The sequence below is a fragment of the Manacus candei genome, unplaced genomic scaffold (assembly GCF_025592945.1).
Source record: "Manacus candei isolate 608988 ecotype Guabito, Panama unplaced genomic scaffold, ASM2559294v1 h1tg000017l, whole genome shotgun sequence".
NCBI classification, from domain to species: Eukaryota; Metazoa; Chordata; class Aves; order Passeriformes; family Pipridae; genus Manacus; species Manacus candei.
Window position 1 is genome coordinate 10,416,473 of NW_026138065.1, and position 20,885 is coordinate 10,437,357.

The window sequence follows — 20,885 nt, forward strand, 5'->3', positions numbered from 1 at the left end:
TGACCTGACACCCAGAAGACCTATAAAAATGTGTGGGAAGGTATCAAACACTAACTGTTCTTGTTAAGAGAGACCGTTTTAAGTTCTTCTTAGTGGGAAAGATTGTGGGATAGATTAGCAGCAGTTTGGTTACAGCACCTGGGTTATTTGAAGCTGGGAGCACTGTGGTGGCTCTGGAGGGGAGTGTGGTGGCTGACCTCACCATATATCAAGCTGTGTGCTTAGAAAAGAATATAGGAGGAGCTGAGACACAGCAGACTCATCTGTACAGTGCTGCAGCATCACTGTCAAGACCTTGGTTATGGCAACGCTTCTGTGAATTTGGATGAACTCATGAGAGCAGAGTCAACCAACAGGGCTGCTGGGATGGCTTGTGGCTTCCCCTGCCATTACCACAGACTGAAAATATGAGTCAAACTTTTGTGGAGATGGACTACCAAACCGAGGAGCACAGTATGCCATGGAACAGTTCCATGTGTTTGGCATGTATAATATAGAAGAATAACAGCAAAGGGTCAGGCTGGCAGTCAGTGCAGAATGACAATGCTTCTTTCATGCCAGCGGGTTTATACTCATTTATTACCATTGAGAAAGGTCAAGTCATTCCCATTATCAGACATCAACTATTACAAAATCAATGCTTTATTTATTAGTTCTTTATAAATAATGATGCCTAGCATGAGAATTTATTGCGTAGCCATGCAAAGTGCTGTGTGGAATATCTCCTTGCTTAAGCTCTTTTTTTTCTGTCTCACTAACGCAGAGGCTTTTTACTGAGGAAACTTCATTATTCTGCTTTTCTCAAAAACTGAAAGTCAATATTGAATTGGTCTTTGGAAAGCTTTATTTATGTGTGTATGGTTTTATAGTACTGCTACATAGCCCCATAGTATTTTCTCTGTGTATATGAAGGTGTTTAATCAAATCACTTCTCAAGAGTGTCATCAGTTCATACTTCGGCACAACAAAAGATTATTCAGATGTTTTTCTCTAGTTAGTACAATGGAACAAATGAATTCTCATTCCTATACTTATATTTTATGTCCATATACAAGAAATAGAGGGCTGAAAAGAAAAAAAATCTGTTAATCTTGAATCAGATTTCTTTTCCAGCTGCCTGAACAAGTTGATTCCAGTGCAATTTGCATAGCTGGGCAGGCTGGCAAGCGGTAGCAAACGTTTTGGATAGGTGGCCTTTTACCACAGTCTGAAATGAAGTGAAGTAGGTAGTAAATCTGGAAGGGATTTTTTTTCCACCCAAGTTGTTAAATAACCACTATTCTTACATATACATTTGTTTCTTTTGAAAATGTGAGGGGTTGGGATTTTTTATGGCTTGTTTCTGAGGAATCCCTAGATAGGCTTGTGTAATTCAGCATAGAGCATCAGCTCAGTAATTCTATGAGCTCATTAAGAAGATGTGACTTGGAAAAGAGGCGTTAAAATACACTATAATTAAGTTATGCTGAGGCATCAGAACATGCACAATGAAGTTAACTTTAAAAAGTGCACAAATTTAGAAAGAGGAATATCTGTATCGGGGACTCTGAAAGGAATGTTCACTGGTATTTAGCTATTTACACATGAGCTGGAACTTAAATATAGTGGCGCCCACATTAAATAGCAATAACAGAGCACATGTGGATTGCGTGTTGTATTTTTAAGTACTAGACGTACAAACTCAGTTTGTCTGCAAAGAGATTAAATACAGAGGCAATAATGACAGCATCTGTGAATATTTCCTGCAAAATAATTGAATCATTTGGAAAGAAAGATGCCTGTGTATTCATGAATTATAGGAAGATCCCATTTACCCGCAAATCAGCCACTTCAATAAATAATGCCACGAAACCTTCACTATTAGTAGGCAAAACTCTAGAAAAAGATTCTTCCAGTCTCACCAAGTGTGTCTCCTATGTTCCCGTGCCAGTTTTCCTCAGCAATGACATGAAATACAGTTCAGATCTGTAAAAACATGCATAATTTCTGTTTAGATTATATTCAAATTAAATTTACCCAAAAGTTCACAATTACAGTTTAAGCTATGTTAAAAAAAATCATTATAAAATCCAAATACCACAGTTTATCTAGTAGGTATTCAAGATTATTCAACTAGTTGAAGTCTTTAATCTGTAACTAGAATTTTGTACCTCCTAATGTTTCACTGTAAATATATTTGTATGTATATGGATTTCAGTTCAGTAGCTAAGTTATTCGAAGTTGAACAACTGGTTGAGAATTACAACAACAGACATAGTTCTACAAACATAAAATATATCTGTGTTTTTGCAGGATTTTGCTTTCTGTTTTTAGCATGCCTATATACTTTTAGTATTCAAATATTAAAGTTTATCCATATATAGATTTTTAACATTCCTTAAAATTAAGGTGGATTCAAACAGAGTAAAATTATCATCTAATAAGTGCATCATCAATAATTTTAAACATTAAAAATATAAATGCACTTATACTATTCTATATAATTACTTACCTTGCTTAAATACACGTAGAATGGTAGAATTATTCTCCTAGCTAGAATGGGAAAGTGCCAGATTTTTCATGATCACATATATTCAACGAGCAATGTATTTTAATGGTTAACAAATGAGATTTAGTCTTTCCTTGAAAATTAGAGCTATAAAATCCAAGTCAAATTTACATTATTTAAAATAAGTTGTCTTCTATGCTGATTAAAAACTTAAATCCTGTTTTCACTCTACAAAGAATTTCTGCTAATTCTATATGGATTTATATTCCAGAAAAAGTGACCAAAAAAGTGATATGTTACATATGTCACCTGGGAGATATCTGCCATTTTTTCCCATTAGTATAGGTTAATTTTCCTGTAAATAAAAATGTACACTTTGAATTTGGAAAGGGAAAAAGTTGTTTAAAAATGTCTGGTTATTACAGTGTAGGAAGCAAAGCAATTCTTTTCATTATATGTACCAATTTCTCCCATGTTTTTTCTCTTCCTCCAAAATCTTTATGTACTTTTTGCCTGTGTGTATATAATTTTGTATTTGTGTAGTTTTGTTGAGGATTTTTATTTTTCAATGAACCCAGATATCAAAATTTCCTGTATTCAAAGTAAAGGATACAAGGATACAGTCTCTTCCTCTGACTTATTTCCGACAACAGAGACAGTGCTCATCAAAGCAAGTAGAATTGTTTTATGGTTTAGCATTTGAGGACCAAATCATCCATGGGTGAAAAATTCAGTAGGGGGTTCTTGAGTGTTCCAGTATTTGCTTTGTATTAGCTTCTAGGTATTTCACAGTCTTCTCTTTCATCAGGTCTTTGTTGTGCCTGATTTTTGAAAGTAGAGGGTTAGTAATACTTCCTTTCCTCCTGACAACTTTACAGCAGCATCAGTGTGTTTCTATTTAGGGATATTTCAATAATATCTGTAGTTTGCTAACTATTAAGATTTAAGTTCATTCCTTGTTATACTCACAAATTATAATGGTATTGGAAAAATTGTGATCTTCCTTTTGGGATCAACTGGAACTTTGTAGATGCCTTCAATCATATTCTGAGATTTCAAGACAAAAGGAAGAACCTAGTCTGACTGAGAAACGGAAGAAACTTCAAGAAAAAATTTCAAGTGCATCAGAAAAAGTCTAGCTTAATAAATATTCTGTATTAGTGTAGTCTTTAAATAAGATACTCCTGTGCTTAAATGGGATATAATCCTGCTCAAAGGTTGGATGAGACAAAAGATAGGCTGCTGTAGGAGAATATTTCAGATGTTTTTTGTGCTCTTTTCTTATACCATTCTCCTTTTTTAATAATCCACTCCCTCTGAGGTTAGAAAGTCATGTAGTCTGGGAATTTCACTTGAAAATTCCTTTGAGGCAAAGCTGATCCTTTGTAATTCATGTGGTTTCCATCACATTTCGTCCTAAGTTGTAGTATATAAATTATCGCTCTGTCACACATAGCTAAGTGCATAGAAGAGAAGTTTATCCAGGTGGTGTCAAGATACTATATTAGGTATAGCACTGGAAGAGCTGAGGGATAAGCTGAACACTAAGTATTTGGAAAAAAATGCAGCTGGTATAATAACTGCTAGTGTCTGCTGTACTGTGCACTCCTGTGTAGTGGGACAAGTAGCCAAACTTGTGGAGAAAAATTAAGAAAAAACGTTCTTTCTATAGGTTTCCAAAAGCAAACTCCAGCACATCTGTCATATTTTGTATATTCCACTTCTTACCCTCATTGATTGTGTTGCATTAGGCAGCCGTATACAACAAGGTGAAATAAAATGGTGATGGTTTTATAAGAGCCAAGAGGAAAGATAATAAATATTGTATATTTTAGATAAAATGATCACTGATACCTGATTTTCAAGGAGCTAGCAGGAATATCTGACTTCCACTTGAGGTTTGCCCAGCAAATTAGGCATTTTTTCCTAGCCTTAAGGATAGGGAGGGAAGTCTTGTGTAAAAATAATACACATAAACATTTTTAAGTAGGTGTATTTCAATGTACTCTCTCAATTTTTCTGCAAGAGGAGACATGGAAATTTATGATAGAGGTAATTATGGATTAGATGGGCTTTTATTTTTATTTTTATTATTATTTTAAGGTTTTGTTTATGAGTCCGAGCTATGTTGTTGCTCTCCCCTGAAACAAAATCCTGGCTGACTTAGTTAGAGATGGTATCCAGATGATTGTCAGGCAGGTCCTGTTCTAAGAGTAAGTGAATTACAGATGCAACCCCAAGTATGATACAGGCTTGAGGTCCAATGCTTGTGTCATGGGAGAATGATTCAGTGAGACCCTGAAAGGGACACTTGTGTGGGTGGCCTCATAACAGCAAGCTTTATCAAAGTAGTGTCAGTTGTTGCAAAGTTGTGTTCCCACAGATACATGTTTTTTCATGTCACATGTGTTCTGTGCTTCCTGAAGCATATTCTTGTTATCAAGACAGTAAGCTCTTTAGACTAGAGACGATACTTTTGCGCTGTGCTTCTTCCAGCACGATGAACTTTTGAACAATGTTGAATACAAATACTGCAGTAAATGTATTAAGCAATGTTCCACCCTGCATAAAATATATACTACATCGCTTTAAATTTGTCTCTGTGAACATTCTTGTGAGCTGTGTTTGGCTGCACAAGCAATCATCTAGTCAGGAAAAGAGGGGTTGATAAGCCAGCCAAAGTGTATTTGTTTTTTTTAATTCAAAGTATTCAAGAATGATGTATAAATGTAATTTTGTTTCTGTTATGTTCTCAGCAGTGTTTTAAAAGGTTATAAATCAAATGTCAGTATGGGAAAAAGTGTTGATTAGAGTGTTAACTTGTAACAGTCCTCCTACACTTATTTTTTTAAAAAAGGTAACTAAAGAGAAGTATTAATACATGTTTCAGCATCTGATTATTTTCAATTTTCCCACAGATATCAATGAGTGTCAGCTACAGGGAGTATGCCCTAATGGTGAGTGCTTGAATACCATGGGCAGTTATAGATGTACCTGCAAAATGGGATTTGTGCCAGATCCTACCCTCTCAAGATGCATACGTAAGTAATGGTGCTAAGCTAACAGATACTTAGTTGCATTTTAGATGAAGATTTATTTGACCAGGCCTAACTCTTCTAATCTGTCACCTTTTATTTGCTGTCCCCACCTCATCTTCTCAGTTTATTCACTTTACGTAGTCAGTCTCAGTGCTCATGCCTCTTTTCTGTCTCTTGTCCTGGAAACGTTGGTTTCCACTAGTGGCTGCCCAAGACCTTTGCTATGTTTCCCTGGCTTGTCACAAAAAACCTTCAAGGCCACATCCAGCCTCCTCATACATTCAGTCTTTCTCAGTAGTTTGGAGTTCTCCTTCCCACATATTTTTTTCCTCCCATCTCTGCTACTTCCCCAGCCAAAATCATCTTTGTGTCCTGCTCTCCCCTCTTCCACCTCTGCAGCTTTGATCTGAGTAGTTTCCATTACTAAACATTTAGCCCAGGTTGATATTTGGCACATTTTCCTTCTCATTAAAAAGGATTAAAAATTAAGAAAGAATTAGGAAAAAGTTATGAACAGCATGAATGCAAATATTTGCCTGTACTCGTCAGCTTTTACTTTGAGATCAGCTACCTCTGTGAGAAGAAAAGATGGTGTAGTGAAAAATTAAAATTTTTCACTTTACGTTTTCTGCAAAGAATATGTACAAGTGAAAAATAGCTAATCTCCTAAGCTCCTTCTCTGAGTTGTCTTCATATTTATAAAATATGGTCTTGAGATACAGGTGAATTCTTTCCTTTTTTTTTTTTTCCCAGCATAATTATCCAATGCTACTAGTTAATGACACTCAATTACTAAGAATGTTTCATAGCAGTTTGGAGAACTTCATATCACTTTTCAGTTGAACACCAGAAAAAAAGGAGTTGGTTGTTAGTTTTTGCTTTTGCTTTTATGTGTCATGTTGAAAATCAGGTAGTCTTTGTATTTTTAAGTGAACAAATTACCCAAAACTGTTAACCATATGTTAATTTGGATGCATAAATTAGAAAGCTGGATGGGTCTTAGCTTTCTCATACTAGTCATAGCTTTTGGCCTTTGGCTCTTCCACATTAAAACTAAGTGTAACAAAATGTAAATATGTAATTGTCTCTTTTATAAAAAAAGTGTCATGTATGATACTTAATGCTTTTGCAGTCTCACTGACATAACCTACTTCTGGATGAATGTTCTAGTGGGTATGTAGCTTGACACAACTGTGTAATGCCAATGGTTGAGCTACAGCAACTGGACTTGTGGACAAGTGAGATAGCCGATTCTAACTCTATTGTGGCAGCATGGCAACTTGGGAATTATTTTTTTTTCTTTAAAATACTTATCCTTGGTCTAGGATGAGTTTGAATTCAGGAGTGTTTGATGCAAAATAAGATTTTTTGTGTGTGTGTGTTGTGATTCTTGTTTGAGATAGGTGTTTGAAGTAAAACTTCTGCAGACAGTAATATTAATCCATTTAACCGGTGTTGGAAATCTCATGGTGTTTCTCTATTTTTCTTTTTGCCTGAATAGTAGCATCCTCTCTTTCACTTTCATTGCAGCTGATAATCCTGTAGTTGCTGAAGAGAAAGGACCCTGCTACCGGTTTGTCAGTGCAGGAAAGCAATGCATGCATCCTCTTTCTGTTCAGCTCAGCAAGCAGCTTTGCTGTTGCAGCGTCGGCAAAGCCTGGGGCCCACACTGTGAGAAGTGTCCACTTCCAGGAACAGGTAAGAACATCCTATTAAAAATACAGACTCTTCCCCCCACCCTACGTTTGTTATGCATGCTTTAAAAAACCCTCCACACTATATATTATAGATATAGGGAAATAAACCCAAAATCTAGTTAATACTCCTCAGTTATTAAAGGCTCTGGTGAAAGGATGGCGGCTTTTGAGAGTTAGGTTACAGAACAACGTGGGTTGTAGTTTATATTACAGTTAGTAGGATATACATGGTAGTATCTCTCTCACCTTCCTCCATGTCTTTACCATCCATTTTGAGAATTGTGCTAAGGATGGTGTTGCCTTCTTAACAATAAAAACTTGTAGTTAAACATTTCATATCAACTTTCACTTAAACAATTCCTTACTTGTTACATAAAGCTCATTTGTATTCTCAGTTCCCTTGGAGTTCTGCTGTTTTTAAAGTATATAAGGATTCTGAAAATACCAGCTTGTTTGGTCACGACCCTCATTTAGGCTGCTTATAGTTTAAGATACCACATATTGTAGATACTGATTGCTGCTTTTAAGTGCTTTCTATTCCCCAGTTTTGCTTAAAACTTAAATGTCCATGGATTCTTTGGTATATATTAATTTAATTTTATCTTTTTGTCCAAATGTATGATCAAATTAATCTTCTTTAAAAACATAATTGCTTGTTGCAATATACATGATGTCCAGTGTCTTCGGTATTTTTAGCATAGGTATTTGTAATGGCAATCCACTGTGCTTACTTGAATTTTCTGCTGCAGATGTCACTGCCACGATACAGGTCATGTACTTCTTTGAAATATTTTAGAATGATTTACATTGTCAAAAACAGCTAGCTGCTTTGGGAAATCCACAGCTAGCATTAGAGACGTGATGAGAGCAGCAGATTCCCTACTTTTTTTAAGCTGGACTTACAGAAATGAAAATGACCAACATTTTAGAACATTTCAATTGATTTTTAAAGCCACTGTTTCCTGCATGACCGTTGGGTCACTAGATCACTGAGCAGGATTTTAAAACTCCAGTCACTTACAGATAAATAATATTTCTATGGATTTTAATGGAGAAAAAATATATTCTCATGAGATGACTCACAATTTAAATGCAGGCGCTTTACATATATGACAACATTGCATGAGGCTTCCTGCCCAATTATGTATGTTATGGAGCAGAGAATATATCCTTTTGTTGACTGCTCTCTAGTCACAAGAAATACATTGAATATCATATGGAATTGGTTGTGTCAGTGATTTTTTTTTTCCTTAATGAAAAGACTTCGGAGAGAAAATGTGTGAGTAGAAAATTCTGATGAGCTTTTCCCATTTAATGATTACTTTCATGATTTAAAAACATGTTCCTTTCTGTAACAGGTTAAATTCATAATGTTTCAGAGTTTTCTATGAAAAATGTGTGAAAGTGGGATACTCCAGAATGGGGTAATGTATTTACTGCAGCATCCCATGTTAATTTAAAAGTCATGATCTCACTCCCTGATAGCTTCTAAAATATTCTTATAGAGTAAATCATCTTCTAAAGAAACAAACACTGAGACCAGATGTATATGGGCAGGTTTTGAGAGCACTTGTCAGAGCTGTGGTAGAATAAGGTTCACTTTTCTATTTTGCATTTGAAAGAATATGACCCGAGGCAAGTTCACCTAAAACCTGAGTATGCATCTGAAAGGACAGACATCAAATTTTCTCTGTCTTCCTCCTTTGACCAGAATTCCCACCCTCATTTGGGCATTTTTGTGGAAGGTTTTGATATTAGCTTATCCCAACAAAAAAATATTTCATCATTCTGGATCCACTGAATTTAATCAGTTCGTTGAACCTTCATGTTTTCTATTACTAAGACACTATGAGAACCCATTATACAATTACTGCATACTGCAATTTCACGTATAATTTAATGAATTCATCTGTGGAGTACCTATAGGTAGTACTTTGTGGTTTTATTTTAAATGCTAATTCATTTTAAAATCCTGATATGTTCAAAGCAGAATTTGTGAATTTAGCAATGCCCCACTCCACACATCTCTTACGAAGCTGTAAGAAATCACATTGGGCACATGGAAGACTAAATGTTCAGTATTTCATCCCATAAAATGTGGCTTAACCTAGAGTAATAAGGACAATGAAGCACTGCCCCCTCAAGACTCCTTAAGATCTCCCTGTCCCTGAGAGGAGCAAAGCTATTATCTTTCGTGGGGAGGAAGACTGACCTGTACTTCTTTTTCATTTTGATCTTCCAGTAGGATTGCAAACCCTGATATTTATGTAGAGCAGCTGCAGAGATCAGAGCAGGTGCTGCTGCCTGACTTTCATTACTTTTCTCTGTAGCAGCTTCATAAATGAGATTATTTCCCCTCTCTTTCACTGGTGATTTGGCTTTTTTGTGATCACAAACTTGTTTTTATCCAGCCTTTTTCAATTCAGTGGAATTTGGATCAGGGCTGGTATGAGACCTCTCATGTAGTCAGATGGGATCCTGTGAATCAATGTTTTTACTGGTTGATAGTCTTCTGCTCCTCTAGTACAAGGGTGATGAGCTTTTTTCCTTTGGTTTCTGCAAAAAAGAGAATGATAGCAATAATGATCTTCATTCCTTATGCAATAAAGATGATAATGACAATTTGCATATTTAATACTCAGAAAGAATATATTGTTTGAAGGGGATTAATACCAAAAAAATATGATATAATGATAGATTAAGCATAACTGAAGAAAGATGGTAAACTGGAGTGGAAACCTCCCAGAAAAAACAGCCAGAACATTCTTTTGGGAGAATGCTCAGTCATATTAGCATGCAATGCATAGCTTGTCTATAAGTAGTTTTTTGTAAAAATGTATATACAATATGAGTTGAAATTTATTAGTGGTAGTCATTATATTTTCCACTATGTCAACATATTGCACTTTTAGACTCCTAAAAGGAATATTTTCCCATCCCAAATCTAGCTGCTTTTAAGGAAATCTGCCCTGGTGGAATGGGTTATACGGTTTCTGGCCCTCACAGAAACAAGCTATATCATCACCCAGCAGTTAGAGTACAGCCACCTGTCATTGGCAAGACCCCGATTACTCAACCTGTTGCTAAAGGTACTTCTCCTCCACCTCTCCCAGCAAAGGAAGAGCCAGTGGAGGCACTGACCTTCTCACAGAAAAGTGAGACTGAGATGGCTGTGCAAGAAGGTGAGAGTGGGAAAATTTAGTCTTTCTATGTTTCTGTGCATGTGTCTTCAATGGTATGTTTCTTTGAGTAGTAGCTGCATACAGTGCAGGACAGAGAGGCATCACTTCCCACAGCAGAGCGTTCCATGTCGTGGAGTGTATTGCATTACATGATTTACTTCTGAAATTTTAGGTCCTACAAGATGCTGAGAACACCATGAAGAGAGAGACTGCTTTAATCTCATTAATTTTTATGATAAGGAACAGTACATATATGTTGCAAGACTTTTAAAAAATATTTATAAATAAAATTATATATTGATAAATTAAAAAAGGCAAATTGCAAGGGAAAATAAGAACTTATATGAAATTCCTACTGCTCCTTCCCAGAAAAAAAAAGTCACTTTAGTGAAGGAAAAGAACTCCAAACCATTCTTGCTTGCTTAAAGAAAAGGCAAAATTTAAAACTTGATTTTTTTTTACAATAAATCCTTGCAAATTTGTTAATGATAAATTATATATCATTATTATATTAATTTACCTTGGAAATATTTCCAGATGTTGATATTCCTTTGAAGGAATTGAAAAAGTTGAATCAGTGAGTTAATAACCTGTGAGTTTGTCAGATTGTTTTCTAAGGAAACGGGTAAACAATTGAGAAACTTACAAGGCAGCTGAATACTGAGTAAATAAGTATTGGACAGTGTGTAGAATCTTATTCTGGTTCAGGTTAATTTGTACACTTGCTTCAGGAACATTACTTCAAGTTTGCACTGTGTTGGAATGAAGTTAGAGCCTGAAATTTTTTTGCGATGGCAACAACCACCTTCAAATGTGATAAAATACATAAGTAAATGTTTTTGTGAAAACTGATTAATTTTCCTTTTTCTTTCTGGTTTTAGTGGCAACTGCAGCTCCTGATCAGGTAAAACGTGATGTAATTTATCTAGGAATTAAAATGCAGACCATGTGTACAAGATATGATATGGATAACTCTGAAAGGATTTAGGATTTGGGATGAACAAACAACTCACTGTGGACTTACTGTGCAAACCCTGAGGCAAAAAGAGCTCATGTTATTATTATATACAACAGGCAGGTAGTGAGGTACAGGAAAGAGATTACTTTAACCTATCTTAAAGGCATTTGGTGGAGGGTCTAGTATATATTGTTCTGTCCCATTCTGGAGACTGTATTTTAAAGAGGATAATGAAAAATGCAGGCAATATGAAGAAAAGACACAGATACTGACAGTTAGAGAAAATGAATCAGAGAGAAATAGTGTGAAGCTTTGAGAAGCATTTGTGAGAACTGCTTATGAGACTTGTATTAGTGCCTAAGCTGGTTTTTTTAGGGTTCCTGTGTATTCAGTGGAGAAGAGCGAGTGTATATGTGTTAAGTCCTCCATTCTGGAGGTTTCAGGTTCTCTATGCTGAAGATAATGGGATTTGTTGTGAATAGCTGCAGCTGTACTTCATTTATTTTCCTAAAGATTTACAAGCATCTAACATTTCTATGAAAATAAGATGATTGGTGCAACAGATAAGAGAGAACCTTTCACAGTGGTCAGAGACTTAGATGTGATTGTATACTTTTCTGTGGTGCTGAACTGCAATTAAATGCTACTCTAAGTGAATAAAGACCAGAGAATGAGCGAATTATGGAGGGACAAAGCCAAAGAAACTCCGTGAAATGGCTGCTTCAAATAAAATCAATGTTAAATTGTATGCTATTGTATAAACAGAGTATTCGAAGTTCTTTCAGGTTTAAATTGGTGGTGATTAATGATCTGCTCTCAAAAGCCACTCATGAGAATGTTAGCAGTTTCTCAAGCCAGGAGTTTGTAGATTGTTATGATAGATGAATTAAGGGAATGTTTTCAGAATGTTATTTTTTTAATCATTCTTCCAGGAATTAACTTCCCTTGATCAAGAAAAGCAGCCTTATCTAGAGCCTGGGCAGCCTCAGCTTTCTCCTGGAATTTCAACAATTAACCTACATCCACAGTTTCCAGGTAACTTATTTTGACTTTTCTTTCAGTATGAGAGAGTGCTTACAGTTCTTCAAAGAATGGTGAAGTAGCAATTGTAATAGAGGTTAATGAAAAATTGATTGAAGCTTCAGAAGCAATTTCTCCATTATAAAAAAAATAAATCATGGAAGAAGAAGTGGGAAGAATGGAATAGAGGTTGGTATTGACTAGGTGACTTGTTAGGTGACAAAGACAAATTTTAAGCAAAAGTGATATCTTGGATTATGTACATGAGAATTTCAGTGTCAGCAGAGGTGAAACCTTATACCCCTTTCAAGGGGAAACTGTAGTTAGGTGCCTCCTCATAGATTTATGCTTAACTTTTGCTGCAAAAGTTTTATGACTATGTTTGCTTTCTTTAGCACCTCGGGGGTTTTTTTCACAAGCAGCAGAATGATGAGAAACCAAATTATACCGTTTTTTTTCTACTCCAGATCAAAGCAGAATAAACAAATTAAAATCTCCATAATGTCTGGCTCATTCAGTATCATGTGTGAATTCTTTAGGGGTGGGGGTTTTCAAATGCTTTAAGGTGGTTTTCTTGGATGTGATTGATTTCCATTCCATGTCACACAGTAGTGATTGAGAAAACATCCCCTCCTTTGCCTGTTGAAGTTGCTCCTGAAGTCTCTACTTCAAGTGCAAGTCAAGTTATCGCACCTACTCAAGTTACAGGTATTGTACTTCCTTTTTAGAACTAAAATAAATTAAGAAGTGAATGAGCTCCTGACACTTCTGTTCTGTGGTATTGCTGAATTACCGTAGTGAAGAGAATGTGGCTGTAGAACACAAAGGAATACTCTTGAGAGAAAGTACAGAACAGCACAGCAATGAGGGTACTGTCAATAGAGCCAGGACTGGGCCCTCCCAGGATGTACCTGCCATTTTTGTGCCCACATAGAAGGTAAAATTAATAGTTCCACCTCAGATTACATGATCTGCAAGGGAAGTCCAGAAGTAAATACATACTTCTTGGATACAAGTCAGGTCATTAGATATTCTGCACATATGTTCATGAAGTATATACATGATCATGTTCATTAAAGGATGTAGACCTCATGGGATGTAGATCAGCATATTCTACAGACAGCAGATGAGGAGTTACTGTAAGATGTATTTTTAAATGTTCTTTTGATGTTTGTGCTTCTCCTTTTTCTGATGTGTTAGTTGCCTTGTGTACATCTATATGTCAAAAGACATATATGTCATGTCCAAAAGACATGAATATTGTGCACTTACTGAACTATGTGGAGAGTTTAACGTGAGACTTCTTTTTGTTTGCTTAGAAATCAACGAATGTACAGTTAATCCTGATATCTGTGGAGCAGGACACTGTGTTAATTTGCCTGTGGGATACACTTGCATCTGCTACGAGGGGTACAAACTTAATGATCAGCAGACAAAGTGCTCTGGTATGAAATGATGCTTTCAAAAATCTGAAATAACCATGCTGTGAAATGCTTGAGATGTAGAATCTGGTCAGGGCAAATATCTACAGAGCAGTCAGGAGTTCCTTCCTCTACTGAATGCTTCCAAAGTTCAAACTAGTTTTTTATGTCAAATAAAATTTGCCAGGTACTCTCTAATATAGCCTTCCAGCTGCTCAGAAATGAACATGAATTTAATTAAATGGAATGAAAACCTTTCCTATTGTGACATGAGAGAAAAACTGATTAGGCAAACCATCTCCTCTCAGCTTTATATCAGGTATCTAAAATGTCAGACTGCTAGGAAGAAATACACTTCTCTTTGGAGAAAAAATTAATTGGTGCCTATTTCTCAGAATGATCTACCCAGCTATCAGCTCTGCTCTGCAGCTGGATTAAATCCAGGCATTTTGTTAGGTCATTCCTTTCAGCCTGCTGCTGAAAAGAGAAAGTGTATCATAAACATTGAAGAAGCACAATAGGAGATCTGAAAAGTGGAGTCTTCATCCCCTTCTAAGCTAGTAAATTCTGGAACAGAGGCTCTACATGAACCATTTCAGATCTGGAAGCAGCTGTATCAGTATCTTTTCTTTATTCAGAGTATACTGGTTCGTCTGTAACTTGGATCAGAAAAAGTGTATTATATCATGTTGCCAGATGATATACTATCAACTTTTCATGCCACCAAAGCTCAGTAATTTCATGCTGTAACACATGCCATCAGGTGCAAATACAGTATTAAAAGGTGATTTACACAACACAGCCAAATAACAACTTACAATCCCTTTATTTCGTCCAAATTGTTTTAATGTTCCATGCTTGTGGCTTGGAACATTAAACTGGAACTGTGTTGCACACAGTGTAGTGATTTGAACAGTAATCATGTCACGTTCTTCAGGCCAATGCAATATTCTTATAGTCAAGCCAATAAGAGCATTCTTCTCCAACCGAAACTATTTAATGCATCTTTTTTGCATCTCTGAGGGAAAGCATAGACTTTTTCAAGTAGTTAAAATAATTACAAGGTCGGTCTTTTCAAATGCATGGCATAGAATGCAGAAAAAGAATCACAACTAAGTATGTTATTCTACAGTCTTATGTTTTCATTTCTTTTGTAGATATTAATGAGTGCAATCAGGCACCCCATCTCTGTTCCCTTGGACGCTGTGAAAATACAGAAGGAAGTTTCCTATGTATTTGCCAAGCTGGATTTATGGCCAGTGAAGATGGAACCGACTGTGTTGGTAATTACTGGTCTTCTTTATAGAAAATAAAAATACAAAAATTAATCAAGAAGTTTATCTAAACCCCACTAAAGTCCCCTTTTCAGTTTTTTTTACCTCAGTGCCACTGGTACTGGACTGATGCCTGCAAGTGTTTTTAACTGTCACCAAGAGAGGTAGTAGCTTCAATCACTTAAGTAGCTCTTATTACTTTTCAAAATGTTTAGTTGTTGAAAAACAAGAATTTGTTTAGTATCGTCCTGGTTTAGGAAAATTACCATTTAGTAAAATATTTTCTGTTGTGGAAAATCTCCTTCAATAAGTAGCAGCTGTGACAAACCATATTTTTAAATATGGCTGCAAACATCCATGGACTTCACAAAGCAACACAAACAACCTGAATTGACTGTAGTCATCCTCAGGTTAGCACTGTCTTGGGCACAATATACACAGCAACACACATTGTGTTTGCAACCACAGGGCTGCTCATAGTCCTCATTCCTATAGCCTGGTTGTTTCTTGGACTCGTTCTCTTTGTGTTTCCAAGCTGTGAGGTACAGACTGAACTGCTCTGTAAGAACAACTGTGGGGTTGTGGCTTGCAAAGAGCTTCAAAAAGCCAAACTTACTTAAATGTTTAATTAAAGCAGAGTTTAGAAGAGACACAAGCATTCAGTAATTTCCTGGTGAAGCAGTTTCTGTTCTCTCTGTCATCTGCAGATTTTGATGAATGTTCAAGACCTCATACTTGTGGAGAAGGCTTTTGTATAAACACTCTTGGCTCATATAGATGTGAATATTGTGATAGTGGATACCAAATGAACAGGAGAGGGGAATGTGAAGGTAGGTTTGAGCTCTTCACCAGGAGTGATGGTGAAGTAAAATTGCCATTTATTGAGAGCACAAAAACAATGCCAAATATTACTACTGTTTGGAATGATTAACATTCCCTGCTGTTCAATGGAGGCTTAACACAGAGGGACAATTCTCAGGAGGTACAATCTTAAACAAGAAGCCTTTGTGGGTACTCTTCAATCTTTGTTGTTATTTGATGTCTGGAACTGCAATTCAATTCCTGTTATTTAGATTTAAGATGATGCAAAGCAGTTCCCCCACTATAGACAGAACCATCTTGGGGCAGCTATGTTAGTGGCTCTCACCATGGAATTACTTAACTTTATTGTTAGTCCTTCCCTGCATACTTTACCAAGTTTCTGTTAAAAAAAAGTTACAACTTTTCCTATATTATAACAGGTAACAAATGATAAGTTGAATTTTTAATATCTATATCTTGCAACTATTTCATGTTGCAAGAGATCCTAGAACATCTGACTTAAAACTTCACATTACTTTTTAGTGTGATATTTTTGCCTTTTTTCCTGTTTTTTTTTCATTTTCAACTTGAATTGTGAACTTAATGCCACAACCGGTCATTTCATTTTAAACATAGTTTTGTTCATGCTTTAGTCTCAGTTACATAGGACAGAAAAAAATTGCTAACATGTCAGGTTGCCTAGCAAATAAGCAACTTAGAGCTACCATGGATATATTTGCTGCTCTGAGCATTGCCGAAAGATTCCTCTTTCTATTTTTTATTTATTTAAATGTTTCTCATGTTCCACTCTTACAACTAGTCTTTGCAAATCTTCTCTGTGAGTAGGGAATCTGTGATTAAAATAGGCTAGAAATCAGAATATTACAGTACGTCAAATTTGTTATTAGCTTGTATTTTAAGTAGTGTGGTGGTAGTCCTCTATAATTTAACTTAACAATATGTAATTTCTGAAACCAAATTCTCTGTTGAAAGTTGTTTAAGGTTCCTTAAGGGAAAAACCCTCCTACACTAGATCCATCAAACCAAGGAAATGACACATTTGGGGAACCGTTACACCATATCATTACACCTTCACAGTATAGTCACCCTACTGACAGACTTCAGATTCCACAAACTCCTTTCCACCTTCTCCACACTTCAAAAACAAAGGCAAGAATCCTCCAAACTGCAGACAACACACACAGTTCACTTACACTTCCTTACCCCATCTTCATTCTGCCCTCAAGTTGTACTCACACAGTCCAGACAGTTCTGAGAACAGGTTACAGCAGAAGTGGATGTTTTTGTTAATTAATTAAAAAAAATCTCACAGCACTTTCACTGAGAAACTTTTGCAGGTCTGCAGTGTAGTGGCTGAAGAGGCCTGTTGCTGTTTTTATGAGAAAGTGTTCTCAGCTGGACAATCACGATTCTATGAAAAATTGTGATTTGTGCACATCCAATGAGTTGTTCAGAGCTGAGTTGTTAAATTCTCTGGGGTCTATAGCCTTGTCTAGTTAAATTACAAGTATTGGAGGCTACTTGACTTCTGTGAGCTAGTTCTCAAAACTAGGAGTGAATTACCCTCTATGGTACGTGCTGGAGTAGCAGTCCTTAATTGCAGAAGACAAACCTGTTAGGCCTGGAGAAGGAAAGAAGTGGGACCTTAGGAAGCTGGGTTTAGAGGTGACTTTAACAATTTAATTAGTTCTGTGCACTGCATGAAGCAAGTGTTTGGTGGGAAGGGTTATAATTATTGTGTAATTAAAGATCATATTATAAAATGATACTCATGCATGGGAGCAGACTGCAATGAGACTGCCCACACAGTGTTAATTCCACCATCTTCTGATTGTTGGTCACTTGACAGCAAGTTGTTTTCAAATGTCAGTTTTTGTATGCAGTCTCCTTTAGATTGCGTATGTATTATTGTATGTATTATGGGTTTCTTTGGTGCAGGATAAGAAATTCTTGCTCAGAGCCTAGATAATGAGTTCTGTGACTTTTTCAGGACCTATCTCTTGTTGTGGGTAAACTAGGACCTGTGGGTAAACAGTCTCTCTGTTACCCTAAACACAGCCAGCTGCAGTGGTGTGGCTTGTGCCTTCTGTCAGACACAATTAACTTCTTCCTCCCTGTAAACGTGTTTAATTATCATTCACACAGTTAAATTCTTAGTCCACATAATACTTACATGCTGCATAACTATGGAGCAATGGAGAATACAAAATTCCACTTGGCTTTTAGAAGCCAAAGTTACAATTTTTATTGTTGTTGCAATGAACTTTCGAAGTCTGACTATAGGAAGAACCTCAGGGCACTTTAATAAAGGAGTGACATAAGCAAAGTTATTCTTACCTAAGCCAGAAATCTGATGTGCTGTATGTTCTGGAAGGCCTACCAAAGATTTGTAGTATAAGAGAAAATTCAGTTTCACTTGCGTGTACTATGACCTAATATATTTCTCAGAGATGCCCCTTCACTGGTACAAATCTGTGTGAACTTGTACTTTCCTGTGTCTCTAATAGATGAAGTAAGCAACTCTTTACAATGCATTAATATAACAGGAGCAGTCTCAGAATAACCAATAACAGAATAACAGTAGTTCAGTGTTCTGTTACAGCTTTGACCAGTATTTCCTTTTATCTTCTCTTTTGAAGACATTGATGAATGCCTGACTCCAACTACTTGTCCAGATACACAGTGCCTTAACGCTCCTGGCTCTTACCAGTGCATTCCTTGCAGAGTGGGATTCAGGGGCTGGAATGGACAGTGCCATGGTATGTTTAGTACTCTTTGTCTCTCCAGTCATCTGTCATCTGTTCTGAGGTGCTGTATTTCATATTCCATCAGTGCTACAACCTGATGACAGCATTGTGCCCCGGGTCCCCATTTCATTCAATAATAATTGAAAATAGGAGATTTTTGAAATTACTTTATCTTCTCAGACACAGTATGTATGAGGAAATTGTGTTTTACTGTAGATAAATGAACACTGAATCTAGAATACAAACAATATAATTGTAACTACAAAACAAAATTCTTGAAATAGCAAATATGGAACCAAAAGGGGATTACTATCAGTGAAATACTAGTAGACTGTTGTTTGGTATTAGCAAACGGAAAAGCATGTGAATGCTAACACATCAATGTGACTAGCAGATTTTTCAACAGGATATGGGACTTTGCTCACAAAGCACATTAATGAAACTTCTTAGTTATCTGTATGTCCAGCAAAATATTAGCATATCTTAAAGCACCTTGTCTCACTTCAGGTTAGGATTTTAGGACAGATTTCTCACATTTTACTTTTGTTGATTTGTTTTTAAATGTTAGATTTTTAATTTTTTTCAAATCAATTTTGGCTATTTGAGATAAAGGTAAGAAAGAGGAAATTAATCCATTGGACAGAAAGAAATAATCTTTTGGATTTTGAATGCCACTTTTTGGGGTACTACCAGAAACTTAAATTTAACATCAGTTGTGTAGGATCTGCTGTCTGTTGTGAGTACTCCTGACAACTTCGTGTAGTACATGCCCTGTAATTCGTGATAGTTGGAATAAGCATGGTACCTGAACAGGTGTACAATATCATACATATAGGGAGTGTTTGCATTATTGTTGTACATCAGATTGTCAGTGTAATTCTATAGCTTATTTCCTAATGGCTCCTAGTTGCTGTGATTTGGTTCAGTTCACAAAGCAGTCTAAGAGCATTGGTTGAAATAGCTCTGGAGGATGGGCACCTGCTGTGTTTCACCTGCAAATGTGCTAGAGCCAGGTTGCAGTGAAGCATCTGAAAAATGCATGGTGTGGCTGTCAGATCCTCACCACAAGTTTTTGCTGTACAGAATACATCTTTTTCAACCACTGTGTTTTCTAAAGAAGGCATACTATCTGAACAAATCTGCCATGTCATAGCCGCATATTTGGTCTTGTAATGCGATTTGCTGTGGAGGAATGTATTTCTCAGGTAATCTCATCAATTTCAATGGAGTTGTAGCAAGATATGAAGTGTTTACAACAAATTAATGGGCTTCACTTAGCACAGATTACTCCACACTCATCTTTGTTTTGTTCCTTCCCACCTGCCTGGATCCCTGCTGCCCTTGCGAAGAGTGTGGCACATGTACTCTGTTAGAACAGTTCCCTCTTAATTAACTCCTTTTTTTCAAAAATGTTTGCTTAATTCTGCATTCTTTCTCAATATCAAGCTTGATTTCTGTACCTATTTATAAAAATAACCTGGTTGAAGATGCCATGGCCTAACTTTCACTTGCTTCATTCTTGCTAACCAGGTTAGTAGGAGCAAAATGAGAGAAGTCATTGCTTTACTCAGATTTACAAACAGAACTAAGTCATGTCTTGGTTCCAAGTTACTGAAACTTTTTTACTTGTATTACTGCATGTAGTTTCCCTTTTTTCATTTGTTTTATGAAATGTTCTAAGCCTAGACATTCTCACTCACTTCATTAATGATGTGATCAGTTGATTTTTTGTTTATCCTAGACTTACATCATATTGGAAATGAGCCATACACATTTCAGAAAATGTAATGCAGACAGTTTGTCTTAAATCTGTAGCTCTGCAATATTGTACAGCTTAAATACACTAGAAAGGAAAATATTTCCCATTATCTGTGAAGGATATGTAAGTCCATTTTTCCATAAATTCATTTGTTTCTCTTGTTAATTTAGGTCAGTCGCAGCTCTGCTGGTTTTCCCCAATGCTGTATTTTTTTTACCTCACTTCATTCCTCTGCTTGCACTTTATGCCATAGAAAATCTGCTGTAACAATTCTACAGTTCTTTGATGCCATTTACATTGTAATTTTCCAGGGTTTAAAGCCAGGAACATAGCCACTTTTGCTTCATTAAGGCAAACCAATCAGTTTGCTTCAAACTTGGGTAGAATACATTCAGTTGGAGTTGAGATGGGAATACCCAATGCATATTGGAATTAAAAAGTGACACCTGCAGACCTTGCCTCCTCATTGTCTTGAAATT

At 36.3% G+C, this 20,885-nt stretch overlaps 1 protein-coding gene across 13 annotated transcripts in view; it reads left to right on the forward strand.

The window, feature by feature from the left end:
• LTBP1 (latent transforming growth factor beta binding protein 1) overlaps positions 1-20,885 on the forward strand; it is a 191,471-nt gene that overhangs the window by 115,209 nt on the left and 55,377 nt on the right. For 6 of the 13 annotated variants that reach the window (XM_051783021.1, XM_051783026.1, XM_051783025.1 and 3 more), the window contains 10 exons: positions 5,407-5,529; positions 7,057-7,224; positions 10,172-10,405; positions 11,287-11,309; positions 12,296-12,398; positions 12,993-13,091; positions 13,703-13,828; positions 14,962-15,087; positions 15,786-15,908; positions 18,540-18,659. In XM_051783021.1, coding sequence (XP_051638981.1) covers positions 5,407-5,529; positions 7,057-7,224; positions 10,172-10,405; positions 11,287-11,309; positions 12,296-12,398; positions 12,993-13,091; positions 13,703-13,828; positions 14,962-15,087; positions 15,786-15,908; positions 18,540-18,659 — 1,245 coding nt within the window. The remainder of the gene's footprint in view (positions 1-5,406; positions 5,530-7,056; positions 7,225-10,171; positions 10,406-11,286; positions 11,310-12,295; positions 12,399-12,992; positions 13,092-13,702; positions 13,829-14,961; positions 15,088-15,785; positions 15,909-18,539; positions 18,660-20,885) is intronic. The other 7 variants (XM_051783023.1, XM_051783032.1, XM_051783027.1 and 4 more) reach the window with 6 other exon arrangements.